Below are 26,141 nucleotides of genomic sequence, written 5' to 3'. Positions count from 1 at the left end.
ATTGCCTCCAGAACGGAGAATTTGTAAATATTGTAATCTCAATGAAATTGAGGACGAATTTCATTTCATTATGAAATGTTCCTTATATAACGATATCCGTAATAGATTTATGACGTTAATAGATGATTTTTTTGTTACCAACAATTCAACTGAAAATGATAAGTTTCTTCTTATCATGGGTGCCAATGATTTTGACACCACCAATGCAGTTGCTAATTTCATTTATACTGCATTTGAAAAACGGGGTTTAAATAATAGGCCTATGCCTAGTTAATTTATATTATATTCTTTATAGTTGTAAACTGTAATTGTTCTTGTACTTTATTTGTATTATATATATCGTATCGTATTATTATATATGTTTTGACCATATCTTGTTGTAAGATGAATGTCAATAAAATCTGAATCTGAATCCATTCGATTGGGTGATTTACTAATATTATATATTTTATGACTGCAATTTGGCGTTTTCAATGCGTTTTACACGTATCATGAAATTAACGCAAATATCTAGTCACGCTGCTTTTAGAATTTTTACCTGATCGTCGGCTTTTGCAGGCAACAGAATGCAGATTGGCTCACGATAGATGTCGTATTCCTCTATGTGGTTCACTCATTGATAAAATGAGTTTGCGTTCCTTGTAACAACACACACATTGCCGTCTGGAAACCGGGTCTGGTACTGATTTTGGGACAGCCAATAGACTTCAGCGCCGTATCAAATCTCATAAAACCACACGACTGACGACTATGTGTTTATGTTTCCGCACGAAAGCTTGTGTCTACATCTATTACTATACTTCTTTGGAAACGTTGACCTTTGACCATTCTTTGTATAACGCCCTGATATGACCTTGATATGTTCGCTTGATTGGGTACGTTATAGCATCCATTTCATTCATTGTTAGGACTTTGTCAGTAGATAATACTTGCAGGGATACAATAGTTTAACATGGTGTGTGAGCATGGTGAAAGACTCATTATTGATTAGGCGCGGACATATTAAAGGCACAGGTCCTTTGCGTGTATGGCAGAAAATTATAATAGAATGTGTGAATAGAATGTTTGGAATTTTGCAACTAAAATACTAACTGCATTCTGCATTATGTATTTATTTATTTATTTAGGCCTATGCCTATTTATTTATTTACGGACTTATTTATTTATTTTATTTATTTGGTATATTAGTTAGTAGGCTTGGTTAGTAATATTCCATGATAGGCCTACGTCGGTTTATTATTGATTGTTGATAACTTGACAACTTGATTGATTGATCGATTGATAGTCATTTCACATTATATTCCTAGTTTATAGGCCAATTTGAATAACATCGTACATTAGATAAATAGACCTATCAGTATTGATTTATTCTATTCAGCAATATCAAGGATTACTATCAAACTTCTCATAGCTGATTGTCAGTTGGCTCAGTGGTAACGTAGTAGGTTTTACAACACCGAGGTCCCGGGTTCGATTCCCACCTCTGCCTATTTTTTGCAAGGCTGAGAAAAAAATGAAATTTCTGGACTGCAAACTTATTTGGCGCGCGATCTGAGCTGGTCCTTTTCTGGTGGCTGTGCCTGTTACAGGCACACTCCCTCTGCATCCAAACCAGGTTCACGCTCATTACACCTCCCTTAAGTAACCCGTGTTCACCAACCCGTAAAAATTTTCTATCGAACAAAAGAGGTCACGAAGTTGCCGTCGTACTGTTATGGCATGTTTAGGCCATCCATATGCTGTTCCCTTGTGGCGTGTGCCCTTTTTCCGTGTTCACTTGTTCCCATGTGACCTGCCACACAGACAACCTATGGATACGGCCACTAAGCAAAACAAAGGTTCGTTGTCTGTGTGGCAGGTCACATGGGAACAAGTGAACACGGAACAAGGGCACACGCCACAAGGGAACAGCCTATGGATACGAGGCCTTAAAGGCCGACTTACACGAGGCAATTTTCCAAGCAATTGCCTGTTGCACAGACCTTGGAAAAAGATTGCTCCGTGTATTTTGGATTTGCAAGGAATTAATCCCCCAAGCATCAGGCAAATTAATCCCCCCGAGCAACAGGCAAAAAGGTAGAGACATGCTCTACTTTCAAGGTTGTTGCATGCAATCTAACCTCCTTCAGCCAATCAGCTGAGTGAACACCAGCTGGTCGCTGCATGAATTTGGGAAATGTAGGGACCAACTTGATTCACCATCCACAACATGATAAATGTGTGCATATGCTACATTATAATACACTCGTAGGCCTATATCATAGATGAACTCCTGGATGGGGCAGCTTTAATTAGCATGAGGCCGCATTGATATGTAAATAGCGTATTGTTATTTAAATTTGCGCCCAGACGTATTGAGGGCGACAGTCATGTTATCCAGACGGAGAATGGCTGCATATGCCGGGCATGTCAATTTGCTGAGTGAAGGCTGATATTACCTTTCTGTATAGGTAATAAGCTAGTATATTTCGTGTACCAGTTGGTTATAACAAAAAAATTAGTATCATATTAAATATATTAAATGTATAAACTTTGAAATTTACATGAATTTGAAGAGCAGAGCTTCGAAATGTAGCTAAGTCAGGTGATGTGAAATTCTGCTGCGTGACCCCCTCTGCGTGGTAGAATTATATTCATAAAATATTGAATTTAACAGATATCGTGGGTAGCCAACCACGATTTATCAGCATTTAAAATATATGTTAATTAACAAATATATATAATAAAGAGTACAAATGGCAATTAACTAGTAAACAAGCCTGAAATCTTAAAATGTTGCCACGTGATTTCCCGAACACATGATATGTTAACATGTGACCACTATTCAGATTTACCGTAAATATTTGGAGTATGCTTGCACATCATGCACATACACTGTGCATTTCTTTACTTCCGTATAAAATCAATAATTCATGCTGGGAGCCAAGTAACATTGTCTGCTCAGAGCAGATTGGTATTTTATTTTACTTGAGAGCATAATAGAAATACATAAAAACGAACAAGGCGCCATGATGGAAGGTCAGGTCGGGTATCAAAGGTTATTCATAACTTAAATACTACTTGTATTTCCCACCTTGCCTCTGTCACATGTTTCCTTCATATTATTGACAGCAAGTCCTAATTTTGACTTTGCTATTGCAAAATGTCATTTCATATCAAATTAGTAGACTTTCTTTGAAAAAACATATCACTGGTGCCTGATGGGAATACCCGTCCGCCATTTCATTAAACTGGATCGTTTTCGCCTGTTTTGCGCCCAGATGTATTGGGGGGCGCGCTATACTCTCATTGAACAGGCAAAGTTCGCAAAACTAACAACGTTGTTATTTGCCAAACTCAATTAACATTATTCATAACGAGCTATAACGGATCGATAACTGGCCTCACTTTCTAGCTAGTAAACCAGCTGAATTTTTCATAGATTTTGCGTTGCTAATAGAACAACCGTGAATTTAGTGTCACCCCCTTGCCTATATTGTTGGCGGTGGCGGTGTTTAGCCCTTTTGATCTTAGTTTTCCTTAGCCTTTTCTTTATGGAAAATTGTATAGATATACAGGAGACGACATGAGCCATTTGGATATGATTACGACCCGGCACTACGAACTTACACACTATATTGCTGTATCTAAATACTCGACAGCTTTGTAAGGTCAAACTTTTCACTGTGAGGTTACCACGCTTGCGCGGAAGCTGTTTTGTGTGACCTTTATGCTAATTCAGTGACCCGTGTTCACTCATGCTGCCCTGCACTTCCCGCCGTGAATCAAATCATCCTCCAGACACGCTCCATAAGATATGCTAATGCATGGAGTACAAAGAATTACTTTGATCAATACCAGTTAAACAGGTGATTTGGTATTGTACTCCATGCATTTGCATATTATCTGGAGCGTGTCTGGAGGATGATTTGGCCGAGTAAAAATAAAAACATGTTTCTCGTCCGGGTTTAAAAAAGGAGGAAGAGGGGCTTGAGGCCCTTTTTTATTTTATTGTTCTGGTAGGTACGCCCCCGCTAGTGATCACAGAACCATCCAGAATTGTTTCTTGCATATTAGCAAGGCTATAGAAAACATCTCAACTTCCAAGACATCTTTCTTCAAAAGTTTTGACTGAATTTTAAAAAACTGAACATAAATTTGAAGCGGCCTCAAAAAGGAAGCGGAAGGGACGAGAAACATGTTTTATTTTTATTCGGCCTTATGATCTTCCGTGCAGTAGAAACAGGAAAATCCGAAATATTACTCAAATTTGGTCCAACTTTGGCCTAAATGTAACACAAAAATCGAAAATGTAACACGTTAAAACTAGCACAGTGTTATACTGTGTAGTTTTCCGATGATGCAAAAAATCAAAGTATTCATGAAAAATCCAAGAAATTGTGAATCTTGCGATGAAATTTATACATCAAAATGTTTCAGAATTGTCAACTTGCCTAAAAATTCCGTTGATCAAAAACATGTGCCCTGAAAAATGTCATTATTTTCCTTATCTCTTCACCGATTTTCAAGGTTTAAAAAACTTCGTGTAGATTGCCACTTTTTGTCTAAATGGCAGTAGAAAGTTGTCAGATTCAAAACATTATTCAACCCTCAAAGACCTTTCTAAAATCCCCGTGCCGAACACACGAAGATTAAAAGTTCGGCTGGTCATTCGGCAAACATCGGCAGAAACTCGCTGAGTCGACTGTGATTGGTCAAGCGGCTGGAGCATGCGCGAGTAATTTAACAAGCATTTGGATACAGTAATATTTGTAGTGCCCGGGGATTACGAAAATCATTAGCCACTACTTATGTTTTGAGTATATCCCCAAATCTATGAGCACGCTCAAGGAATTGCAAGGCCACCCATTGCTTCGTGTATTTTGTACAATTGCTTAGCTTCATGGTCAGTGAGCACATAATCTCACCCACTAAGTAATGGGCATTGCAATTGAAATTTCCTCGTGTCATTATGCCCACCTTTAGGGGAAACCCCTTTCATTCATCAAGTGATCAAAACAAATTGAATCGTGCATGCGTGTCACAAATTCTGGTGCACACATGAGCTCACATGTACAATAATTGCTGCTTCGTTATGGCGGATAAAATTCGTGCTGTAAAGGAAAGAAGTTTCCCACACACGGTGGAAGGAATAAAGCAGTTCTATGACGAATGGGCACCCACTTATGTGAAGGCAAGATTATCTTTTATTAGCTACCATATTATCTAACAACGAGCGTGTTTATAGAGGTTATGTACGGAACGATTATACTACAATATACTTCTAGTGCCCGTTTCTATTCATCGCTATGTATTCTTCTCCCGTGCATTATATTCGTGAACTACCCTTCATAGCCCAAATTATATAAACCTGCACGAATAACAATGCATTATCTAAAACCCGCACGCTAAGGCTGCGATCACATAGAAGTATACTATTCGGGTATACGGTGCACGTTTTGCAGGTGCACGCGTATAGATTAAATCGAGCAAGGCAATTTCATGGTACCGGGTCACATAAGGCTGCGATCACATAGAAGTATACTATTCGGCTATACGGTGCACGCGTTGCAGGTGCAAGCGTATAGCTGAAATCGAACAACGTAATTTCATACTAGTACTACCGGTTCACATCAGAGGGCACTATTCGAAAAGGCCGTATACCAGTGTATAGTATAGTAATATATGGGAATCGTACGTGTTCGATTTTCGTGCAGTGTATACCGTCCTTTTGGATGTGGCACCTGCAATTTGTGGGGGGGTGTACATAAACAATTTGACGTACTGGTAATAGCTCCTTTGTACGCCTATTCATTTTCAGTGGCTGCGGAACCGGGGGGCCCAGGGTGCCCGCCCCCAGGGCCGGATTTACCTTTTGGGGGGCCCTGGGCCAGGCCAAAATTTGGAGGCCCCCAAACGCACAAAATTTCAATTTTAGACTATTTTAGCCCAAATTGAAGTTGAATTTTACTACTCAATAGGCAAAATTTTGCACTTCTTGTATAATATTTTGGCCCAAATCTGATGTTTTCGGCTTAAATGGAAGATGCACAATGCACAGGGCTTTTTTGGGGGCCCCCAAAATTTGGGGGCCCTGGGCCCATTTGGCCCTATGGTAAATCCGGCCCTGTCCGCCCCCAATAATTTTGGTGGCTATGGAAATTGGGCCCCCCCAATAAGCTCCAATGAGCCAAGTACCATTGCCCCCCCAATATTTAACATCTTCCGAAGCCCCTGATTTTATTGCAATTTCATCACATGCCTTCATATGTAGGCCTACCTGTTTGTTATACTATCAACACGGGCTATCAATCAACGAAAAGGCCGTCATACCAGCGTATAGGGGACAATATTATTATTGCTCTTCATTTGACCGAGAAATTTTATTTTAACGTGAAAAGATGTAGCTCATAATTTTGCTCATTTTAGCAATGAATTCGATCGGTTCCATGCTTAATTAAATCACTGAGTGAGCCTTGCATAACAATATCCAGCGAGTGACCAGGGTTCTGGGTGTATGATCAAAAACTCAACATAGGTAGACCTCAGACTTTTTCTTGTTTTAACGTACTGAACCGTAAGCGGAATAGCTTAAAATGGCAGTGCGCCCTCGAAGCTGAAAGTTAAAATTAGGTAGGGCGCACATTTATTAAAAACCCATGCAGATTGTGATATCTTCCTCAATAGCAACGTGTTGTTATTTTCTTTTTATCCCTATCTTCCCACATGACATAATAATTAATATCCTCAATTTTGATAGTCATTTCTTAGGAACGATGATCAAAGCTCACTCACATTTTGCATCCCTGTCACCGCATGGACAAATGGCATGCGCATAATTATAAACAGTCCTTTAATACAATTGAATATATGAATACAAAAGCCACCAAAGTCCATACTTTGGCCAAATTGAGTTAAGCATGGGAAAGTGTTGCTATACATAGGCCAGTCATATGTTTTAAAGAACAACTCAAATTCATCCTCTGTGTCTATTGAGCATGTGAAAAATAGCATGTATGAAAGAATCAACCCAAGTCCATGATTTGAGTCTTGTAATACATTGATTGAAATCCAGTATGTATAAAAGTCCACTTGTAACATCTTCATTGCTGGAGAGTGACTTTTGAAAAAAATGGGTTTAATCAAGGAAAGTGTGTGGTTTATATTACATGGCAGAATGCTTATCAACATTATACATAACTGTGTGCTTTATTTTGTATTGTCTTACTAGTGGTAATATCATTCCAACATTATTGTCTTTGTATATGATTCAAAAAGTCCAGAATTTAAAATGAACCCCACGAAGTCCCTGAAATGCTAATCGTCATGCCTAATACAGTTTAACCCACCCATTTGCACGTACAACTTACCATATTGACCAGGTAAATCTAACTGAAGGAATTAAAATGATACACGGGTTTTTTTTCTCAAAATCACTTCCCATGGACTTGGGTGGGTTTTGGATTCATGTATTCAATTGTTATAGTCATCGTATAATAAATAGGGCGTAGCGCTTTCTGACACATACGAGGGTTGGTCAATAATATCCCGCAACCATTATTTATCTCCGCTCATGCATGACTGTTACTTACGATCAATAAAGTTTGTACCTTTGTCTTTCAAAGCACATAACAACTAGTATTAGAGTACCTTTAATTACGTAATCTCATTTGCATAAAGTCATTGCCATATGTACACTGACAATTGTCAACATTGGCGGGAAATTTGAATTGTAGTTGAGGAACGTGTAATAAAAAGAAGCAGAAGAAAGGAAAACAGCAATTTACAAGCCTTATTTTTGGTATGAGGTAATCTGAGTATATTCAATTGATAATTGAGGAAGAAGAAATGCATCCGTCAACAGATCAGGAAAGGGACTGTCTTTGAACTTCACCAAATATAGGCCATAACGACAAACAAAAAAACGGTGTGAAAATCGGGAGAAAAGAGCCCACACGGTAGAAGAAAGAATCCAAATTATCTCCAAAATAAAACAAAAACAAATATGATTATTGCTATGGTATGAGAGATCATAGTCAGGACCATAGAGTTTGTAGCAATAAAAATAGAAATATGCTAATGCGTTGATGGTACGCATGATTTAAAGTACCAAAAATGTATGAAAAAAAGTAAAATTTCATCAAAAAGCGCTAAAATATGACTAATACAAGGTTTGCGGAACAGTAGCTGTGTGATTGAATTGCTATACCAAGTCTTATGCTACAATTAGACATACCTTTCGCAATTCAAATTTCTTATTCAATCCAGAGCCTCTGTATGGTGTGCTACTATGATTACAAAAACAAGACCTTTTAAAAACAAGGGTTCATTAAGAAAGAAATGTTTGTGATTTCACCACTGGGATCTCCCTTTTTATTAATCAGTAGATACCCAATCAAACCAGGTACAATTGTTAAATTTTGTCATCGATTAATCTTTCTATCTCTTATTATGTAAAGAACAATGGGTGATACTCAAAATTGGAGATATTCAACGCGATCTCTTTTCTTTAATAAAAATGGTATAGATCTAAAAAGAGTACAGCATCATTCCTATGTTATCGGTCTAAAAAGTTGCAAAAACCGCGCCAGATTCCATACTTTTATTCTCGAGATATTTGGAATTATGTTTAACAATACCTCAATTTGGTGCGATATTTTCTTGACTATTTTTCACCATAAATCAGGCAGTGTCCATACACTATTGTGTTTATGCTAATGTCATTACGTAATCAAGTATTCAGCATCGCTAATACATATTTGTTTTGAAAGACAAAAGTACAAACTTGTATTTAGCGTAAGTAACAGTCATCCAAGTCATGGATAGAGCGTGTTTATAGTGCAATATACCACATTTTGAGTATACCGTACACGATAATCCTTGTATATGTACCGATACTCCTGCTGTTTATAGTGGGACACGAACAGTTACCGCACAAATTATATACCAACTAACATTATCGTACATTTGCAATGACCCCGAGGTCACATGGGGAATGTGTAAATATTGTGGCGCAAGCTATAAACAGCCCATTCAACAATATGATCATGGCGGTGAACATGTAACTTCTGTTTTGATAACTCTTGCAGGCTGAACGCTGGTCACAGATTCGTTTGTTATGCATAGTCGCGCAAAAAGTCGATAGATACATGTTGAAATCAGCATAATTCAGAAATACACCTTTTTGCTTTGAAATTAATTTTCTCGGTCAAATATATTGCAATTTTTTTTTCCTTCAGTAATGTCAGTTAAAAAAATAGTGCTTGGATGAACATTTTTTTTTTTTAATCCTGGTGTTAAAATTAGGCATGAAATTGTGTCTTTTACTGTAAGATTTTTGACTTTTATAGACCTTAATTTCGCCCGCGAGCCTTTTGCGGAATTCATGTTTTAGCGTTTCAAACTTATATAATTCGCTAGAGAAAGATATTTCCCACCTCTGTAAGACACATCGTGTGGGTCTATATATTATAGTTTTGTCAGAATATCCGTTTTGATTTCACCTTTTTCCACTTGCAACTCGCAAAATGTCCAACCAGTGCTTCATTTCTAATATAACCAGCAGAAATAATCGATATTTCTATTGTGGCTTGCAAAATCATCCATCCATGGGTACATTCGCGAGTCGATTTTGACAAAATTGGTAGTCGGAATTGAAAAATGGTGCAATCAAACCCGAAATTCTGACAAAACTATGACATATAGCCCATTATGATGTGCTTTAGAAAGTTGGGAAATATCTTTCGTCAGCGAATTATGTTACAAAAACGTTAACCCCAGAAAAAGCTCGCGGGGCAAAATGAAGCCTATGAAAATCGAAAATCTTACACTAGAAGCCTAAATTTCACACCTAAATTTAACACCAGGGTTTGAAAATAATATACAGTACCCACGGCTGTTTGATGTATATAGAATTGGCTTCATTATTAACTAAATGCAAACTATAGATGGCGCTATTTATCCTAAATCATATTTCTTTATTTGCAAGGGTTAGGTGATTAATACCACCATTAAAACAGCTGGAATAGATGAAACAAGCAACAAGGACATTTTATAAACATATTTTATCAAACAATAAAAGGAATTATCTGTATTAAAAGCTTGAAAGGGTAATTTCCAGTAACTAAATAGCGCCACCAATTTTGACATTAATACAAACATTTTATATCCGAAAAAGCTTTAAAAATACTATAAAAGTGAATAATTTTGTAAAAGAGGTGAAATTAAAGTTGAGAAGGACTCAAAGGCATCTGTATACATTAGCACGATATCACTTTTAGCTGTTTAAGCCTAACCTTTGGTTATACATGATGTTTTGTTTGAAAAACTAATAAATGATCCCATCAAACAACCGTGTACCAAGCATTATAGTTTTCTTCTGACACATACAACTAGACATAACTATCATGCTCAAATGTCCGCACGTTATAGTCGTGCTTTAGCCAAGACCGTTTCCTGTCACATCATTTTGGTTACTACGAAGTTGACTTTTCATGTTCACTCAACCTGTACGGCTGAAGGCCGTCCACTTACATAAATAGTAACCCTCGTTTCATCTTTTCTGTTTCGGGAGCTCTATTGTTCAGAAACGAAAACGCAAGGGATTATGTGGATTGATCTGCTCCTTGAATTCATTGAAGTACCAATCAGCTGATCTCAATAGGTAGATACCTGCATGCCTGTTGTTAATAAAGGCTGGATAAGACAAGAATGGAACACCCACAGTGTGTGGATGACCGGTGTTTTTGTGGTCTAGCGCCCCTTTCGCTCGCTTTAATGTCCTCTAATACCGATAGGCCTTTGATGTTGGTAATCTGATTCACATGTGTGACAAAATGCCAATCCGAATGAAAAGGTCGACTTTTTCTGTAAAAACGTTGAAAATCAGCCCTTAAATCACAAAAGGTCCACTTTTTAGCTGGTTACACCCTCAATAAATCCTCTCCTCTCCTCTTCTCTTCTCTCCTCTCCTCTCCTTCCTCTCCTCTCATCCCCTCTCCTCTCCTCTCCTCTCCTCTCCTCTCCGCTCCGCGTCTCATCATCTCCACTCAATAATATACATTTAAAATAGATTTGAGTCTGGCAATTTTGCCTGAAGCAATTATCAGATTACCAATTCCAATGAAAGAAATCCTATTAGTTTCACTTCAACGCACTTCTCTGGTGTTGCATATTACCAAGTTTTAAGGTGTATTTGGGACGAAAATAATTCCCCGTTTAATCGCTACATAATAATAATATGACCGATTTTTGCGCGATTGCACGAACAATTCTTGGCAACACTGATTACTATTGATTAATTTATATTAATCGTGTTAATGTATATTTCTACGTTGGGCTTTTTTCACAATCTACTCCCGCTTAAGCTGGAGTACCTATACACCCAACGCAAGTCAATTGAAGCCGTACAATTTATCGCGAATTTACGACCGTAACATTTAGACACTTCTTTTGTCTGGATTAGCATCAACCCTCTCATCTCACTTTTTTTCATGTCAGAAATTAACATAACTCCCGAAACCGAAACAGAAGTTACCTTCGTTCAACTTTTCTGTAGTCAACAAAAGACTAGAATAAAAGGATTGTTCACACGTACCATGCTAACACTTCAAAATAACAATGAGATCCGAAACCGAAACCGGAAACCGAAACCGAAAAGATAAAACGAGGGTATGAATCAATGAGTTCACCGAAGCAAATCGCGACCGTTGGGGTCCGCCCATCTATTTAAATATCAAAACCAGTTATGTCATTTACCATAGATATTCTAATGCCTTCATACGTCCCTGGCAACAGAGTACAATAGGTCTGCAAGCTCCTAAAGTAGGACTAAATATCATAATAGTTGTTCACTGGATTGTAATGATTTACCGAAGAAATGAAAATTATTGCTTTTCATTTGACCGAGAAAATTAATTATTGCGTGAAAAGGTGTAACTAAAAGTTTTGCTTATTTCAACACCGAATTCGATCGTTTCAAGCGCCTAATTAAGTGACTGAATGGGTCTTGTTGAACAATAGGCATCGACTGACTAGCGTTCAGCCTGCTTGGGGTGAGAATCGTTTCGAATGTCCTGCGCGCATCCTACGCATCATGAAGAAGCTCCTACAGCGTGTTTATAGTGAATATACCGCATTTTGAGTATACCGTATACGATAATCCTTGTATATATACCGATACCCTTGCTGTTTATAGTGAGACACAGTTACCGCACAAATTATATACCAACTAACATTATCGTACATTTGCAATGACCCCGAGGTCACACGGGGATTGTGTAAATATTGTGGCGCGAGCTATAAACAGCCTATTCAACAATATGATCATGGCGGTGAACATGTAGCTTCTGTTTGATAACTCTTGGGGTGAGAATCGTTCCGAATGTCCTGCGCGCATCCTACGAATCATGAAAAAGCTCCTACTTCCGGTAATACCGCACACAATTTATACTGGTGTGTTTATAGTGGGAATATCTCGCCACAATATCCTTCGGTTGAGAAGGATATCGATGTACCGTACATACATATACTGCTAGTGTTTATAGTGGGCAAGTATCCGGATAATCTCTAACCGGGTAGAAATTGTACCGCAATATACCGCACATCTGCTCCCACTATAAACACGCTCCTACTTCCGGTAATACCGCACACAATTTATACTGGTGTGTTTATAGTGGGAATATCTCGCCACAATATCCTTCGGTTGAGAAGGATATCAATGAGCGTGTTTATAGTGGATATACCGCATTTTGAGTGTACCGTAAACGATAATCCTTGTATATATACCGATACCCTTTCTGTTTATAGTGAGACACAGTTACCGCACAAATTATATACCAACTAACATTATCGTACATTTCCAATGACCCCGAGGTCACAAGGGGAATGTGTAAATATTGTGGCGCGAGCTATAAACAGCCCATTCAACAATATGATCATGGCGATGAACTTGTAGCTTCTGTTTGGATAACTCTTGAGGGTGAGAATCGCTCCGAATATCCTGCGCGCATCCTACGCATCATGAATAAGCTCCTACTTCCAGTAATACCGCACACAATTTATACTGGTGTGTTTATAGTGGGAATATCTCGCCACAATTTCCTTCGGTTGAGAAGGATATCGATGTACCGTACATACATATACTGCTAGTGTTTATATTGGGCAAGTATCCGGATAATCTCTAACCGGGTAGAAATTGTACCGCAATGTACCGCACATCTGCTCCCACTATAAACACGCTCATAGAGCGTGTTTATAGTGAGCCATATTATCCGGTATTTAGAGTATAAGTACATCTTATACGGTATTGGTCGCCACTATAAACAGACCAATAGCGCTACTTGCCGCACATATTATACGGAACTGATATCCTTCGATATCGATGGATATTGCAGTATATTCATTCCGTATACGGCCACTATAAACAGACAGGGATTAACGATACCGTTATTCAAGGAAGTGGAGCAGGGTTGTATAACTCTCCCAGCTCAAATTTATCACTGTAATAACACATCACCTACAAATATGGTACAGTACTGTAGCAATAATGTTTAAAAAATAGGCCGGTATCGTTGCGACGGCAAACTATTTGAAACTGTGAAAATATTTGTGCCTCCCACATTGCATTGCGGTAACCTCGAACACGCAGAGTTCAACCACCTCGTATTCAGAATAGCGCTATTGGTTGCCACTATAAACAGCCGAGATAACGGATAAGTCACATTCCATTCTAATCCCATATGCGTAAAAGGATACCGTATAAATACCGTACACCACTATAAACACGCTCAATGTGCCGTACATACATATACTGCTAGTGTTTATAGTGGGCAAGTATCCGGATAATCTCTAACCGGGTAGAAATTGTACCTCAATGTACCGCACATCTGCTCGCACTATAAACACGCTCATAAACACAGTGTAATTTTGAACAGAAGAATATTCACACACTATGAAAAAAATACAATGGCAGATTTACCAAAATGAATCGATCTGCAAATTAAGTATACTGCAAAATCAACAGAAGTTATCCGTGTTCTATAAGCTGCATATTCTATCAGCGACTGCTATACCTTGTTTAGGACTTTCAAAAGAAGTACCTGCATGTGCAACCATCATTGTTTCAAAATAGCCCGCCAAAGTCATGCAGGTAACTCTGAGGTCGTGCATTGAATTGGTTTGAATAAGGTATACTACGGGAACAGTCGTTAGAAGTCACACATGAGTAAAGTGGATAACCTCTATTGTTATTACAGTATAATCTTTCCGCATACAGCCACTATGAGCGTGTTTATAGTGAATATACCGCATTTTGAGTATACCGTATACGATAATCCTTGTATATGTACCGATACTCTTGCTGTTTATAGTGGGACACAGTTACCGCACAAATTATATACCAACTAACATTATCGTACATTTGCAATGACCCCGAGGTCACACGGGGATTGTGTAAATATTGTGGCGAGAGCTATAAACAGCCCATTCAACAATATGATCATTGGCGGTGAACATGTAGCTTCTGTTTTGATAACTCTTGGGGTGAGAATCGTTCCGAATGTTCTGCGCGCATCCTACGCATCATGAAGAAGCCCCTACTTCCGGTAATACCGCACACAATTTATACTGGTGTGTTTATAGTGGGAATATCTCGCCACAATATCCTTCGGTTGAGAAGGATATTGATGTACCGTACATATACATATACTGCTAGTGTTTATAGTGGGCAAGTATCCGGATAATCTCTAACCGGGTAGAAATTGTACCGCAATGTACCGCACATCTGCTCCCACTATAAACACGCTCATTAATCACACTCCATGTAACCTAACTGTTTGATCACGTTACGAAAGTTTGTTTCTGAATCATTATGTCGAGGTTGCAGACTCTAACAACACGTATCCTTAATGCTGTTGGGATTTTGCAAGGATGGCGCTCTGGGTTTTTTTTATGTCGGGCATATATCTAGGCATTAACAGCTGAAATCTAGGAGATAACGCTGACGAAACTTCGGCCAGATACAAGTGACCTGGTGAACGAAGTGGGTCGCCGTAGATAGCTGGTCGGGGTAATTTTATAGGACAGGCAAGTGTAGCCGACAATCGAGCGTTACCCTGATCGGAACCGCCTGTAACAAGGTCTTTTTTAATCATGGATCATCTGCCCCGCCATTACCAGATGAACCACGGGGAGAGCAGAGATTTTTTTTCTCTCATTTTTATAAAGTCCATAGCGCCATTAGGCGAACGTTTACGGTAATAGTTTGTTAGAAAAAAATAAGAAATGACCACATCTAACAATCGTGATGCTCAGTCATTGGCCTCCAAATAGTTGCTATTGCGATAATTATTTACTACTTCCATACCCCTTTCCATTATTTTCCACGGTTTGGATATTTTGTGACCATCGTCTCAGCTGACATATCTGACGTGATGATGACACACCCCAATTGGGTATATAACTGTACGCCACCTCTACGAATAGGGGTGGACGATAAATGCAATATATGCAGATGTCACCTGACACGTGGTCAGTGGCATAGCTAGGGGTTATGGCGCCGGGGGCAAGGATGTATAATGGCGCCTCGCACCTATTTTTGAAACAATTTGCACACTTTAATGAAATTTGGTTAAAATGAAGTTAAATTTCGGTCTTAAATTGATCTTATAATTTGATCATTTGTGGCGTGTCATGTCAAAAGGAGACACTTTTGGGCAGGATCGTAATGGAGAAATAGCCCAAAATCAACCCGAGGGTAATTTTTTCACAATTTGGGTTTGTTGCGAATTTGTGATGTTGTTAATGTTAAAAATATTGTCGGATAGTTTCAGACCGGAATATAGCTGGCATCTGGTATTTTTGAGACATTTTTCAAGGTAATTCCTACTCTCATCATTGTCAATAATATTTTTAAAGGCCGATATCTCAATTTCCAATTTTTAAAAAAACCTCAAAATTGATAACCTTCCCAAAAGTGTCTCCTTTTGACATGACACGTCACATTTTTGTGCTAAAATGCGCGACTAAAATTTAGACTTTCACCGCTTAGTGGGGGCGCCGAATTGATTGGTTTTTTTTATCCACCGTCATTTCGGCGTCCCTCCTAAATGTGGTGCCCGGGGCACCTTGCCCCCTTGCCTCCCCTCCCCCCTAGTTACTAACTTTAGTTAGTACCGTCGAGTATAGATTACTGCATTTAAAACTTTTCAACGCACTATTTAAAATTTCTAGTTCAAGATATTAAAATATGAATATCAGTAACTCCAACTTTTCACTACAGTTGACCAATTATTATTGCCATGACCATTTTTAAATAACCTTTTTACACATTCATTATGACATAATAATAATCATGCTATTCGGAATTTGTTTTCACGTTCTTATAGGATCTTACTCATGAGGGTTATACTGCACCACGAAGGGCAGCAGAAACTATGGCAAAACTGCTGAGTAACAAACATACAGAAATCATGGACATGGCCTGTGGAACGGGTCTTGTGGCACACGAGGTATGACCGGAAATCCCATACCTGCTCGTCATCATCGTAATTTCATTAGAGAATGAATTTGAAGAAAACCTGATAATTACAAACACTCGCTGAGCAGCAAGATTTTCCCTCCGATGATTATCTGTTTGTTTTCATGAATTGGAAGACATTCTTTGATGTATTACTGAGCTCAATCATCTGAAATTACTGGTGCGTGAGCCACCCAGGCTGGTGGCTCAGCATAGTATTTTATTAACAGAAGGTTTTGTCTAAATTCTTTCCTAATGGTGTCTTGTGGATGTTGATGGTCATTGTCATCAACGCCAAAATCGTGAACGTATGATCAAAATTGTGAACATTTTCTTTAGAAAGAATAATAAATAATTCCATCATCACATGGGTCAGTCATTCAAAGTTAGACACTGTTCTTCCATGTAGCCCAGATTACGATACACAGACAACCAGGTGTTACCCTGATCGTAACTGGCTCCGAAGTTCTTGTCATTCACTGAATCTGCTTCACAATTCAAATGCAGTATTCAAAAGAGCGGGTGATAACGTTTTGATATTTGCCTCCACCGGGAATACCTTGACCGCTAGACAACGCTGCTTACTTTTAATTTACGATATGAATGCAGGTCCAATGTCTGTTCTCATCTTATACAGTTGACACAAGTGGGATTTAACACTATAGATGGAGTTGATATTTCTACGGAAAGTTTGACAATTAGCCAAGAAAGGGGTATCTACAGACGTCTGATATGTGATCACATCGGGGCCAACGAACTGGATATAAAAGATGGTAAGCTATTAGGGATCTGGAATGATCGTTTAGAGCGTTTCGACAATATTTTTGAGGGACATGGGAGCACATCAGACACATCAAATTGCATTCTGAATACGACGAATGTCTTAATGATATCAAATAATTTTCATTTTTTGAAATTCACGATATAATACAAATTTTATGACAAATTATTAAAATTTGATATTTTTCACATTTTTGATATATAACAGTCGTCGAAGTAAAGTTTATAAATCTAATGATATATTCTTAAAGTGTATGTAGCTGGGAGGAAAAGCCGACAATCAATTGAAAATTTTGACCTTTCATATTGAAGATATGGATTTTTTTAAAGGTCAAAATTTTCAATTGATCGTCGGCTTTTCATCCCACCTACATACACTTTAAGTATAAATCATCAGATTTATAAAGTTACTTCGAGTACTGTTAAATATCAAAAATATCAATTTTTAATCATTTGCCATAAAATGTGTATTACATTACGAATTTCAAAAATCAGAATTATTTGATATCAGAAGGACATTCTTCGTATTCAGAATGCAATTCGATATGTCTGATGTGCTCTAATGTCCCACAATAAATACAGTCCAAACGTTCATACCCCATCCCTTAAACAAAACCCAGATTTTCATGCTTTTCGCGATACAGTTTTCATGTCTTTATTGTAAATTCTAATTCAGTTGGTGCGTATTGTCAAGAATACACACAATTTGATTGGTTTTCACCTATACATTATGTCACGATATTGGATAGTCATATAAGACCGTGCGCGCGCTGACACGCAACGGCGGCACGCTTGTACCCAGCAATCGCGTTTTAGTTATCGCACGTGTATTACGCGAACGAATTATCCCGAGATCATTGAGGAGCAACAAGCGTGCCGCCGTTGCGTGGCGGCGCGCGCCCTGACTAATATCATTATCAACTATTGTGAGATATTATACACCAGAAAATCAATTAAATTACGTGAATTCTTTACAAGACGCACCCATTGAATAAGAATTTTTGATAATCTACTGCTCAGCAAACAAATGTTTTACAGAAAACGTTAAAATGTCGGGTTATATAAAGGGTATAAAAACGTTTTAATAACATTCCAAAAACATTCTTGAAAACGTGATACAAAACATTCTAAACAGAATGTTATTTTGGGGTTGAAAAAATATTTTGCGAGAAATGTTTGCCCAAAATATTTTCAATAACGTTTTAAAAACGTTTTCATGACCTTTATATAATATAACCCGACATTTAAATGTTATTAAAAGGTTTTGAAAAAACATTTTAAGAACATTTCTGTGTTTGCTGGGTTCAAATATTTTAACATAATGTTATTTAAGTATTGACACAATATTTGGCAAAAATGCTTGCAAAAATAGTTTACAATAACATTTTTTGAAAACATTTAATAATATTGTTTTAGTATGTTTTCATACAAAACGTTTTAAAACGTTATCATGACCTTTATATAACCCGACATGTTATTAAAACGTTTTTACCTAAACCAAAAGCCAAAATATAACTTATTTAAAACGTTTTTAAAACGTTTTTGTGTTTGCTGGGTCGATCCTCAATGATCGCGCCATGACACGATGTTGGATAGGCAAAAGACAAAATCCTATCTTTTATTCTCCAATGCATCATCACATTTTATCGGATCCCTTCGAAATTACACAGAATTTCAATGTGTCAGAAATAAAGCAGGGAGGTTGGATACGATATCGCCATTTTTGTCGTCGCCATTGGATTAGTACATAATATAATGAAAGACAGAGGTAAAAAGACGAGTTTGCGTCTGAAATTCAGACAACTAGACAAAAAATGCCGTACTGCGCAGGTCGGCAACCAATCAACGCGCGCCATTGCTCTGACGTCAGACGCGATTTAGTCCTTTTATATCTACCTTTCATTATATGGGGCCGAGGGGAAGCAATTTTGGGCGAGCCGTTTGGAATTTTAGGGGGCGGGGCTCATAATTATTGTACAGGCCCTTATAAGCGCAGCGAGTGAGTGCTGATCTGCCACGCTGTAATAACTCTCACAAAAGCCGGTTGAAATTGCCCTGAAAGAGGAAATATCCCAAACTCGCATAAAGTCTCATCGTGCCAAATGAGGTATCTTAATACGTTGAATAAAGTGAGCAATCATTAATTATTTTATTTGGTTATTTTAATAGGGTTATTGGTTTTAAGCTAATTATTGTTTTTGTCTTAAAGCCTTAATGTACGATCTTTTTTCAGAATTTACCTTTATTTTTTTCAAACCCAATTTTTTGGCGTGTTTGTAATACTTACACATGTTCTAACTTAACTCTATGAGCAAACTGTCAAATTCGCCCTATTTGTAGTAAAACGAGATGATTTTCTGTTGGTCCGACATAAAATCATAATTTTTTAGATTATGATTTTATGTCGGCCACGATCGCAAACAGTAGTCTCCTACTAAACTAGTTTGGTTACGCTCCCTCCACATGTGGAGGTAGCGTAACCATACTGGCCGCGTAGGAGACTAACTCTGAGGCCGCACTCGCTGTCCTAATCCAAACAGTGCGAGATGTTTCGAGTGATAGAAGTGAAGTTTATGATGTTGTTTCTTTGCCAATTCCCAATGTTTTCGCGTCCAAATGTATTGGGAACTTTCATAATGATTGCATATTATCATTTTGGAAGAAAAAAAGAAAAATCTAAAAATTTAAAAAGATCGTACATTAAGGCTTTAAGTGTATGGACACGTTTTGTGAGCAGTATAGTTCATTTGTGATCTAAAGCTGTCGAAAGGCCCTGTGATGTGATGTTTAAGCTGCGTGTACATGTTAATGTCTTTAGAATATATTGTGTGCTCTCTAATACCAACTTTTAAGCTGTGAATGATGAACAATTATGAATTAACTATATATAAGAACTGAAGAATGAGACCAAGTTGCGTCATAATGTGGCTAAAACTTACCTTGTTTGGGACATCATAATCACATTTATCAAAATTCAATTGGAACTAAAGTCAAGTAATACGTTATTATTAGATCTGCAAGACAAGGAAATTTCAGTAGTATACATTATTATAGGTCAGTGTTTGATCAACGTTGACAGTAAGCTGTTGATAGAGGCACTAGTGGAAGTTTTGGATGAGAAAACGGACATTTTGATGAGAAACGGTCAAAATGGTGAGAATTTAATTTTCTCATTCTTTTGGATGAGAAAATAATGTTTATTTTGAGCTCAGCGGGGATGGATTAGCAATTCTCATCAGTTTTAATAAGACGGTAATGATTGACACACACACCAGGAAGTTTCTCATCCAAAAGAATGAGAAAATTTAAATTCTCACCATTTTGGCCGTTTCTCATCAAAATGTCCGTTTTCTCATCCAAAACTCCCACTAGTGAGGCTAGCTGTCTGGTAATACTGAGGCCCTGTTTTAACACTCACCAAATTGCCACAACCATTCCAGTAATTTCAAACGCTAATATCACAGGGGTTGATGTACATAGACCGCTCGATCACTTGTTCAAAAAGTTCAAAAAAGATAACTAAGTCGAAGCCAACCAATTTGCATGTACTATATGAACGATAATTGTACAAGGATTACTTGGCGACTTCAAAATTTGAAGAAAAATGCTAAGTCGAAGTCGAAGTCAACCAACTAAGTCGAAGCCAACCATTATTTGCATGTACTATATGAACGATAATTGTACAAGGATTACTTGGCGACTTCAAAATTTGAAGAACTGTCCAAGATGGCGGCCGTAAAGTGAAAATTGTCAGAAGAAGAAAACTACATCGAAGCCAAGCCATTAACATGTCTCACATGATAGGTAATTGCATACAGATTAATTGGGGACTTTAAAAAATGAAGAAAAAATTCGTCTTTGGTTTCAAAATGCACAAAATGGCAAAAATCCAAAATGGCGGATATACGAATAAATGATCAGGGCCAACACCTGTGTAATACTTTCCTTGACTTAATATTGTGTTTTGTGATGAAGGGCTATCTTGTAAATGGGTGTGGATATGTGGCGCGGGTGTATGAGGTATTAGGTGTGGGGTGTTAGGTGTGAGTGAGATGGCTTACCAGTTAGTACTGTATTATCATATACAGTATCTGAGGTTTATGCTCCATTTTCGTCAGAGAATAATATCACTTGTGTCAATTTAGTTTATAATTTTATTTATTTTAAACATGCAGATAGCTACGACGGCTTGATTTTATGCGGGGCTCTTGGGAGTGGCCATTTAAACCTGGAATGCTTTCCAGAACTGATACGCATTGTCAAACCTAGTGAGTCAATTATATATAGTCTTTCAGTCTCAGTTAGCCTCCCCTAACCCCCTCCACACAACCACTGCATTTCTCCCTCTTTCTCTTCTCATTTCTTTCGAGCAATAAATAACTTAAATAAAAGTCCACTAGTCTATTATTTTGTAATCTCGTTGGAAATATTTCGATGGTGTATATTTTTTTTCGAAATGAAATAAGCCAAGGATTTTTCGGAAATCGAAACCACGTTTTCAAATGTAGATCTATGCTCGTTAATATTGCACAGCGAAATTTAAAGAACTTCTTTTGTACATTTTGATCAAGGTAATTTCAAACCTGATATCTGCATTCGCACGATTATAGAGCACACTGAAATGAAACCTAAACAGTTGTCTAGAAGTTTTAAGTTTCTAACAAAGGGTAGAGACAAAAGCATAGGTAATAACTTCAGTCAAGAGCTTACACAGGATAATAAACCACTTGTCAGCAAATCACACGTTATTGATTTAACGCAAATCTGTCAAATTTATATACCCAACTGGATAGTCCAACACTTAAATGCACAATCTGTACTGGTTGACCATCCAGGCACAGTTTTGTGTATTGCAAGTGTTTGCAAGGATCTGCTCCATTTATCTCATTGACATGATCTTAATCAAGAGACCAGCTTCAGGCCCAGTTTCAAGATGGTCGAATGACAGTACTGTCATCGCCCAAAATTCGCACTGATTGGAAACACGTCATTCCATGCATCTGGACATGCAGTGTGGAGCTATCCCCAATTAACAACACCCGGGTGGCACATTCAGTAACATCTTTTAAGAGACTTTTGAAGACTTTTTATCATCTGTTTCTTTTAATTATTTGTTTGTTTTGTTTTGGTTGTTTTTGGTTGTTGTTGTTTTTTTTTTTTTTGGTTAGAGGGCGGCAGTATAATAGACTATTCACTAGATTTGATCTGAAATTTATCATTTACAGGTGGCCCTATTATATTCAGTGTGAGTTGTAAAACCAGGGATACTTTTGACCAATTCAAAGACGGAAACTTTGAAGCCGACTTGGATGAACTGGTCCGCAAAGGATTATGGGTAAAAGAAGCCTACGAGCTTATTCCAGATTGGATATTCAACGAAGCAGGACATCAGTATGTGTATAAAGTAGTATGATGGTGAACAGAAAGAAATGAGAAACATCTGAGACTGAAAAACAAATTCTGTGCAAAAGGCGATTGCAATGCAAAAAAGCGAAGAAATTAACTCGATCAAGATGTTGCGGGTTTTTTTTTTTTGCTGTATGCATATAAAAACAGCAAGGTTTGTTTTTGTTTTGGGTAATTAGGTTGCTACCAATGTTAACCCTAAAATTACTGAGCCACTGATATTCTGCGTTCGCTCGATTATGTAACAAACTGAAATGAAAACGGAAACTGTTTTGTACAAGTTTTAAGTTTCTAACAAAGGGTACAAATTTATAGATAACTTGACTTCAGCCAAGCGTTTATGCAGGATAATAGGAAACCGTGTGACCAAAACCAATCCTGAAACATATAACTTGAAACGACCGAATGTATATCGATGAATCAATACAAATGAACAAAGTATACAAGCATTAGGTTTATTGTCCCATTTATTAATAGGATTTTGACTTTGTTAGCTAAATTATACTACATCATTATGAGTTAGGGTTAGTGTATTTCGGCCCATTATGGTTGCAAAAAGAAAATACGCGACCGGGAAGAGCGTGATTCTGCGAAGTGATTTTGTTCCGAATGGTTTATTCTGAAGCGTTGTTTGTTAATCCGAACACGCTTTGCTATTATTGAAGGTCATAACCCCGAAAGGGTTTTCCTGCGAAGAGTAATTTGATTCCGATTGTTTATTGTTCTAAAAGATTATATATTTATCCGAATGTTTGTTACTCTAAAAGAGTTTTATACCGACGGGGCATCAGTCCGAAAATTATTATAAGGGTCATTATCGGAATATAATTATTCCCAAGCGGTATTAGTCCAAAAATGATACATCCTTAGGCAAAAATCCTTCTGAATGATAATTTATGAGAAAACCTCTTCAGAGTAAAAACCTCTCGGACAAAAATCAGCTGTAATTTTCGGAACAATGACCTCTAAGGGAGCGAGCGTGGTTCAGTGGTTAGAGTTATTGCTTCTACTTCATGAGGTCCCAGGTTCGATTTCCGTCAGTGGAAAACTTGCTAGCTTATTGACTTTCAGGACTTTTGGTCCTGTGTACAAAAGAGTCGTACATGTACATGTAGCTCGCAGTCAGATTGCTAGAGGCTTTAACCCTATTCTATTACCCCCCATCAATTTCGTGCCACATGGCACGAAATGGCTTAATATGCATGTAAAAAATATTTACACAAATAAGGTCTTATCATTTGAACAGTTTTGATAATTTATCACTTCCCTATCAATAAAAAAACCTTTTTTCCTAATATAACTACCATTAACACATCATAAAATGGTTTAAAATGTTGGAAATTTGCATATTTTACCCATTCTTAGGCCACATTTTGCCCTAAAAATCGCCCAAAAATGTCCATAAACTTTTAAAATATAGTCCAAATTAACTCGGATTTCTTTTTATTATATGTACAAACACGACAGTGTATTTAAAACTGCATGAAAATGCCACATTAATGTACACATACACTTCAAAAATTTAAATCAAAATATTTTTTCATCATATTTGGCTATGGGCTCATTAATTATTCATGAGCTAATTTGCATAATATTTACATAATTAATTATCAAACTTGTTTTTCTAAAAGCTTAAAGTCCAAGCTTGCCAATGGTATGCCACTTATTGGTTTTTACCCAACCGATAACATTGCAACGCAGTAGTTAATATGATACCTCCTTACCATTCAAATATACCACTTTTGTGGGGTAATAGAATAGGGTTAATGGCAGATTGGTTTGGAATACACAATCCTCTATAATGGGCTAATCCCCGGGGCTATTCCATAAAGTAAATGCACCCCTTTTTTTAATCAAAGTAATGTCTGGATTTCCAAATCTGCTTTCTGAAAACGACTGGAATTACAGTTGCTTGAAAAGGCTTGGAAATCCAAATGATCCAAATAATGAAAATCACGGAAATGTCTCAAATGAGCTCTCCAATTCAGGATTTCTGACTTTGGACTACTTTTCTGCTGGAATCATTCGCATTTGGACACTTTAAAAGTCTGGATTGCCAACAATCACGACTGGATAAAAAGTCTGGAAATCCGAACTCCTCGATAGGGGGTGTGCATCTATTTTCTAGAATTGCCCAATCCTAGACGTTAAAGTTTCTGCTTTTGAACTGCAGAGTTACACAATGGCCTCTCGTAATTAAATCGTACACCGGTCTGGTATAGACGAATCCAATTTCACGTATTCCTACACCTCAATGGCAGCCATAGCTGGGTCCCCGTCGGCTCCATCTCACCTAAAATGTGAAATGGTGCGGCCTTAGAGGGTATTTTAAACTGCATTCTATCACCCGTGTTGCACGTAGACAAAAGAATGATGACAGTTTACAACACAAAAGAATCTAACATCGAATTTTAAGCGGCTTTAATCCACCCAATTGGGAAGTCACAATACCAGTTAGGTGCTGCGGGGACCCAGTATGGCCGACCAAATCCCGACCATGACTTGGCTCGTTGGATCCGTCTGTACGCCTGTCGTACAATGATGAAAGACACTTGTAACCTAATGCGAATTTATAAAAGAGTAAAGATTTAAATATGCAGCATTAACTCGGGACTTACACCAATCTACTCAGTTTTTACTTTATTTAACCCGCCACATAGTCTTCTACAACCTCTAAAACATAGCCTACAGCTGCAATATAAGATAATCATAAATGTAACGAAAGCTAACAGCAAGACTGCGATGACGTCTAGTAGTAAGTACTGGAATATGTTCAAATCTAAAGCAGCAGATCGTAGATGTTTGGCGTCACAATGACGTATAACATATTCTATCCAATCAGCGGCTTGTTCTTTCGGTGTGCGGGGTGAATCACGGAATATGGCGGATATACGAGTGGCATTGTTCTTGTAACTGAAAAGAAGAAGGACAAAATAGGAAAGTACTTTACCTTATACAAGATGATTATAAATGATAACTGCTTACTGATTGCTTATTAATGCAAATACTAAAATACCGTAAAATCTCGTCTACAAGCATAGCGTTTTTGATGAAAGTTCAATTAATATGAAACAAGCGTGAATATGCCAATTCAATAGATTGGTTTTACAATAATACAAGTTTGTATATGCTTGGATCTGTAATTTGTTTGCTCAAAATCCATAATGGCGCCTGGATTAATGTAACTTTCATCAAAAGCGCTCTATATGCTTGTAGACGAGGTTTTACGGTAGTGGCAAACATATTAAAGGCAATCTGATAGAGAAGAAAATAATATGGCATCAAAAGTTGGAATAAAAGAACGCAATTGATTCAGCACTTGCACCTGATGTAATGTTTATGAATTAGATATGATATTTGATAAGCAAATGGATGTAAATATATTTGTTAAAAACGCAGTGATTTATAGTGTGCTACGCACAATCCTCAGCACACTTTAAAGGTTGTCGCTGTCCATAAA

General features: G+C 37.6%; 2 protein-coding genes across 3 annotated transcripts in view; one reads left to right on the top strand and one right to left on the bottom strand.

Moving 5' to 3' along the window:
• Nucleotides 1-5,034: 5,034 nt before the first annotated feature.
• Nucleotides 5,035-25,992, top strand: LOC140146776 (methyltransferase-like protein 27). The gene is made up of 5 exons (XM_072168653.1): nucleotides 5,035-5,173; nucleotides 16,365-16,487; nucleotides 17,133-17,268; nucleotides 21,451-21,543; nucleotides 22,501-25,992. The coding sequence occupies exons 1-5, from the start codon at nucleotides 5,051-5,053 to the stop codon at nucleotides 22,686-22,688; spliced, it is 663 nt and encodes a 220-aa protein (XP_072024754.1). The 5' UTR covers nucleotides 5,035-5,050; the 3' UTR covers nucleotides 22,689-25,992.
• LOC140146775 (UDP-glucuronosyltransferase 2B31-like) overlaps nucleotides 25,306-26,141 on the bottom strand; it is a 16,354-nt gene continuing 15,518 nt past the window's right edge. For both annotated transcript variants that reach the window (XM_072168650.1, XM_072168652.1), the window contains one exon: nucleotides 25,306-25,594. In XM_072168650.1, the coding sequence (XP_072024751.1) occupies nucleotides 25,306-25,594 (289 nt within the window). The remainder of the gene's footprint in view (nucleotides 25,595-26,141) is intronic.

Source organism: Amphiura filiformis, chromosome 2, assembly GCF_039555335.1.
Source record: "Amphiura filiformis chromosome 2, Afil_fr2py, whole genome shotgun sequence".
NCBI classification, from domain to species: Eukaryota; Metazoa; Echinodermata; class Ophiuroidea; order Amphilepidida; family Amphiuridae; genus Amphiura; species Amphiura filiformis.
The sequence above is the reverse complement of the archived record's forward strand: the minus strand, read 5'-3'. Positions and strand labels throughout refer to the sequence as shown.